This window comes from Bidens hawaiensis, unplaced genomic scaffold, assembly GCF_021521415.1.
Source record: "Bidens hawaiensis isolate Kalapana, Puna unplaced genomic scaffold, B.hawaiensis_p1.1 tig00021698_1, whole genome shotgun sequence".
NCBI classification, from domain to species: Eukaryota; Viridiplantae; Streptophyta; class Magnoliopsida; order Asterales; family Asteraceae; genus Bidens; species Bidens hawaiensis.
In genome coordinates this window covers 209,528-215,324 of record NW_027493376.1, presented here as the reverse complement: position 1 = coordinate 215,324, position 5,797 = coordinate 209,528, and the positions used below count along the sequence as shown (strand labels likewise).

The window sequence follows — 5,797 nt, the reverse complement described above, 5'->3', positions numbered from 1 at the left end:
GACATAAACAATACAGCTTATTATCACACCATAACTGAATGTAACAACCTTATTTAAGCATTTAAGACTCCAATAGTAACTAACAGTTTTGAATTATCTCAATACAAATAACCAACAAAGTAAGGACATACAACGGGAGCCGATAAATCTTAGGTGTCGTGTTGAAACAAGAACATTTTATGACAAGATGTAATAGCTTTATTGAGCAAGGAAGCCTTACAAACGAAGAGCGTATTAGTTCCGTGTGTACAAGTTCATAGATGCTTGTATTTCTTCAAGTGTCAAACCCTTAGTCTCGGGTACCAGTTTTGCAACAAACAAAATAGTTAAGAAATATATGCTTGCAAACATGAAAAACGTTCCTGCGAAGAAAATATGTAGTTATAGATGTTTGGCAGAGTAGCTGGAGCTTTTAATAGCACATATAAAATTACTAAAATAGGCATAACTAAAAACAATAATAGTAATGTATTTATTTTGAAAGGTTGTTTAAGTAAATTAACATACTAAAAGCTTGTAGCCCTTTCTAAACGCTACTAATAGAAGCTTTAAGCTTTAAGCTTTTTCTCCTGACCTAAAAGCTTCAAGTTTCTTGAACCAAACAAAGCTCTTAATTGAGTATGAGCTTTTTCTTAAAAGCTTGAAGCTTGAAGCTCCTAAAACCTCTTAAAAGCTTCCTGTCAAACATACCCATTAAGTTTGTAAGCAACTTAGCATTGTGTTTACGTGCGTGGAGAGAATATTGACTCGATGAATAGGTGGCAGCTTGGACTCATTTTCTTAAAAGTGTTGATAAGAGGTATGTATAATCTCAAACTGGTAAAATAAAATAAAAAATAGATAGAAAAAAAGGGAAAATCACAAATATAGTCATTTGGATTGAAAAAATATATTAACAAAGCCATGGAATTTGTTAGATGACCACTTCAGTGCTGGTTCTTTTTTCAGAAGTAAAATGTTTGTAGTTTACAGACCATATTTGCAGACATCTATGTAAGAAGAGGTGGACCAAACCTATGTAATCTGCTAGAAGAAAATTGTTTGTTTTTTTAATGTTTGTAGATTTCTAAAATAAACTGATGGTGGTGTACGAATTGTGATAGTGGGTGATGATGGTGCTGAATGGTGATAGTGGTAGTGTTGGGTGGTGGTGGTGGACAGTGGATGGGGTGGTGGTGGTGGATGGTGGTAGAATGCGGTGGTGAACGATGGTGGTAGACGGTGGTGGTGGCGGACGGTGGTGGTGGGTGGTAGTGGTAGATGGTGGGTGGTGGTAGACGGTGGTGGCAGACGTTAGTGGTGGGTAGTGGACGATGGTGATGGTGAACGGTGAGTGGGTGGTGGGGGTAGACGGTGGCGGCGAACGGTTGGTGGCGGACGGTGGATGGGTGGTGGATGGTGATGGTGAACGGTGGTTAGTGGTGGTAGTGGTGGACAGTGGTTGTTGGTCAAGGGTGTGGTGTTTTAACTCTCTCCAAACCTTAGAAGATTTCAGAAGTGGATGAGCCAAGTCTGTATCAAGAAGAGCTTGCGTAGACGTTTTTTAATGAAACGTATTCGAGAAAATTAACAAACAGTCTGCAGATGGCAATGTCTGCGCATGGTCTGTGCGGCGTAGACAAAAGAGACCGCACAGACATTTTTTAGAAAAACAAACAACACCTTAATGTTTTTCACGTAGGAGGAAAAATGGCAACATATGCGTGCAAACATGAAAAACGTTCCTGCGACGAAAATAGATAAGTTACTAAGTTTGTAAGCAACTTAGCATTGTGTTTACGTGCGTGGAGAGAGTATTGGCTCAATGAAAAGCTTTTTTTACTTTATCTTTATTTATTCTCCACCTAAACTAAAAATTTTAGTATATATGCATATTCAGTGCCAATCCAACACAAGTCTTTTTTTTATATACTTTTTTTTCAATTTTAGTTCTTCTACTTTTTCCATCCTATTCTTTTATTAACCTTTATATTGACAATATTATATCGAACAAATATAATTCATCGTGATAAGCAGCTCTATTTATTTCTGTCCCATAGGTTTTAGGTTTGATTTTTTACCTGTTGATTCAAATGATTGGTTCATTGGATTAGCTTTGCTACTCGGATTTTTGGTTGAAAAAGTGGATAACCTAAAAATAGGGGATAGTCCATCATTTTTTACATTTCTTTACTTTTGATTTATTTCTTTTTTTGGGAAATATTTTCGTAGATTACGTAGATTTATGGTTTGATTTAAAAATTTTTTTATTCTGTTTATTCTGATTGTATCTACATATCCTTTTTCTATGTGGGTTGCTAACTCAACGGTAGAGTACTCGGCTTTTAAGTGCTGGTAGTTTGGACTCATTTTCTTAAAGGTGTTGATAAGAGGTATGTATAATCTCGAACTGGTAAAATAAAATTAAAAATTAGATAGAAAAAAAGAGATAAATCACAAATATAGTCATCATTTGGAGCGAAAAAAAAATTAACAAAATACCCATGGAATTTGTTAGATGACCACTTAATCTTTTTCGCACAAGATGGGGAAAAGTGGCGCATGAGAAATGGTGGCGCACGGGACCCATACTGGCGTAGGAGGTGATGTGTTGCGCCATACGGCGCAGAAGAAAGTAAATAATGACGTATGAGACCTATGAGCTAGAGAACGAACAAAAAGTCAAAGCTATTTTGGTAATTAAAAAAAGTCATGCTTAAATTGATATTCTTTTGATCAATTTGGCCACTTTGATGATTTTCCCCGGAAAAAAGAGGTCAAAATTTGCCTCAAGAGTATCTTTACACATGCGAGACACCGTAAATCATTATATGAGCAAACTAATTTTTTTATTATAATTACATACTTTTTATAATTTTTTCTGTCAGGTTAGTTGATGCTTACTCTAAATCCTAAACTTATATGAAAAAATTTGCAATAAGTTTTATGTTGCAATATCAACTAATGTAAGTTGTTTGTTCTTTTTATATTGGCAAGATGACATTATTAAGCATACATGTCTTATTATTATTTTTTGATTTTTTTTTTTTTTTGAGAGAGAGAGTGCAAACCGTCAGTGCTCCACTTCATTAGGAAGTTAAAAGCGTATGAAATGACCCACGAACCAAACCAGTTAACTACTGTCACGAGACTTCCAGCCGAGCCCTTAATACTTATGGGAAAGATCTGAAGTGAAATATATTCAGTGAGAAATTATACAAAGAACTAGATAAAGTAACATTTGCAATTATTTATGATCATATATATCAATCTCTATATTTTAACTCAAAGCATCCTATACCTCAGACATAATGACCCATGGAATTCCTCCCATGCCTAATGAAAAGGATCCTGTATATACCTGCTTACAATGAATCTTATAATTAATAGTTCAGTTACATTATAAAGGCTTTGACAAGTGTAAAAATGCATTACCAATACCCCAACTAGCGCCAAAATGGGGCTCATTCGGTTATTCGTATGAAGGTCCTGCACCCATGATTTATATATCATTTTCGGTCTGGAAGTACAACTTTTAGTTTATTTAAGAAAACAAACAAACCTGTAGCAAGAATGATATTCCAGTGAGGAAACAACCTATGCATGTTCCAGCAGCAGAAACCTTAGAAAAATTAATTATATGTCCGGGTTATCAACAGAATTAACTTAGGATTTGAATCTCTGACACGACACAAAACACAACATGAACCTTTTTTATTTTTGTGTGTGTGTGTGTGTTTTATGATATGACTAGTTAAATTGATTGGGTATTTTATGCCAGAATTTAAAAGTTAAACTAGAAATTTATATTAATTTTTATAATTAATTAAAATGTAATTATTTTATATACATTTGAATATGTGGTTAAAAAAAAATAAATTTCAAAGTATTAATACATGAAAAAAAATCGGGTTAAACTAACGTGTTCATGTCAGTCAGCGAGATTTCCTGAAAAGATTTTCGGGTTTGTGTTGGCTTATACAAACCAACCCGCAAACACAACATGTTTTAGAACCCCTATATCTGATACTTATTAATATGGTTTAGTCTTGAGAAAAGACAGTACCAACAGAAGTGGTCTTCTTCCTGAAACATCCATCAAAAGTACACCTAATAAACTAAATGGAACCTGCAATATAACATATAATCCAATAGTCACAAAAGTTGCAAAATATTAAGATAACAACTAGTTGAGAGCATGAATAACCTGAACAATAACCGTTGCTACTGATCCAATGCTACTAGCAAAGCCTGAATCAAATTTATCCATAATCATGTATTGCTTATTAATTCTGACCACAACTAATCACGTATCATGCAAAAAATAATTTCATCCTAAAGTGGAATCCTTACCAGCAGAAATAAAAATAGAATCCACATAAAATGCAACGGCGTTCACACCACCAAATTGTTGCAATACCATAAGTCCAACTCCAACCTAAAGCACAATTAGTCAATTATCATAACATGAATGCATAAGCATTTAATGTAGTTAATAACATAATCAATGGGAAGACTCACAGTAAGAGATCTAGCATATTTGGGTTGGAACAAATCAAAGACTCTAGTTTCTGGCAGCTGATGAAGTGTTTCTGTAAAATCCTGTACCATAAGATGAGCATGATATTTGTAACATCTCGAAAAATTAGAGCCATTTTTGACAACTTTATAAGTTGAGGGACCAAACAGTCATTAGACCAAAATTAAAGCTCAAGGACTAAAGTGTAGAACTACTAAACTGTTAGGATTGACGCACACATGAAACCGAACACGACACAAAAGCAATAAATGAACACGAGGATTTAACGTTGTTTGGTCTAAACTGACCTACGTTCATGGGTGACAGCTAGATATTCTTTATTGAGTGACAAATAATTATAAGTACATGACGTGATATAAAGAGAGACTGAACTAGGATTTGTAAATTATTAAACAAGAAATCTAAATGGGGTTGGGCTTGGGCCTGACCGCTCGCACCCGTCTTCTCTTTGACTTCAAATAATAAATCTGGCCAAGGCCTATGAACCCAACAATCTCCCATTCAGATGCCTTGAACACTTTCATTTTACGCTCCTGATCGTACTTTTTCTAATTTGTGCATCTCTAATCTGAACATTAAACTTCTTCTAGTTACCACCACCTTCTCATCCATTAACCTTAATTTGAAGGCCCGTTGAATCTCCCCGGAACTCCAACACATCAGTCACGGGTAAACTGGCTCGTTCTCTGCCCTTACCGGCTTCCACTGTAACGAAATATTGGATCCTGAGATATCCTAAGAACAAACACTCTCCATATTCAACAAGTAATCTATTGGAGAGACTTTTACAGCTGAAATACTTGTTTTCTTAGTCTACTATCGACCTGGAACTGTAGCTAAAACATGACCTATGCTCCCACTGTCACGATATACTCTAACTTATTTAACCTTCCTAGCTCATTCATCCTGAATATATATTCACTTTTGCTTTGGGTTTGTTACTTGTAAAATGAAACCTTTTTTCTACTCATGAGATCTTGTGAACCAGATTTTGTCTTTCACCAAAACTGGATCCACTCCTTTCAGTGATACGTCAACCATATACAACGAACCCATTTTATTTCGACAAGAAACCACGATATTTTCTTTGACTACCTTCCACTGCCCATTCTCGAACTTAACATCATGCCCATGGCCATCCAACTGCCCAGCTGAAATCAAATGTTTCTTCAAACTTGGAATAACCCTCACATCTTTCAAAGTCTAAGAAGTGTCAGCTGAAGTTATCAAATCAACATCTCACATACCCGTAACTTCTTGAATATCATCATTCGCTAG

General features: G+C 35.2%; 1 protein-coding gene across 1 annotated transcript; it reads right to left on the bottom strand.

Moving 5' to 3' along the window:
• Positions 1 to 202: 202 nt before the first annotated feature.
• LOC143564049 (sugar transporter ERD6-like 5) lies at positions 203 to 5,402 on the bottom strand. Its single transcript, XM_077051442.1, has 9 exons — positions 4,501 to 5,402; positions 4,333 to 4,417; positions 4,187 to 4,230; positions 4,046 to 4,108; positions 3,542 to 3,601; positions 3,415 to 3,468; positions 3,281 to 3,340; positions 3,051 to 3,165; positions 203 to 362 (listed from the first exon to the last, which is right to left on the bottom strand). Exons 1-9 carry the CDS (start codon positions 4,588 to 4,590, stop codon positions 235 to 237), a joined length of 699 nt encoding a protein of 232 aa, XP_076907557.1. The 5' UTR covers positions 4,591 to 5,402; the 3' UTR covers positions 203 to 234.
• Between the last annotated feature and the right edge of the window lie 395 nt (positions 5,403 to 5,797).

Bases quoted from the DNA above. Each gene is read 5' to 3' on its own strand.
- LOC143564049 (XM_077051442.1), bottom strand. From the start codon at position 4,590: ATGGTACAGGATTTTACAGAAACACTTCATCAGCTGCCAGAAACTAGA. The intron at 4,109-4,186 runs GTTATTCATGCT...GTTATATTGCAG, and splicing joins TAGCAACGGTTATTGTTCAG to GTTCCATTTAGTTTATTAGG. The intron at 3,602-4,045 runs GTACTGTCTTTT...AATTTTTCTAAG, and splicing joins GAAGAAGACCACTTCTGTTG to GTTTCTGCTGCTGGAACATG.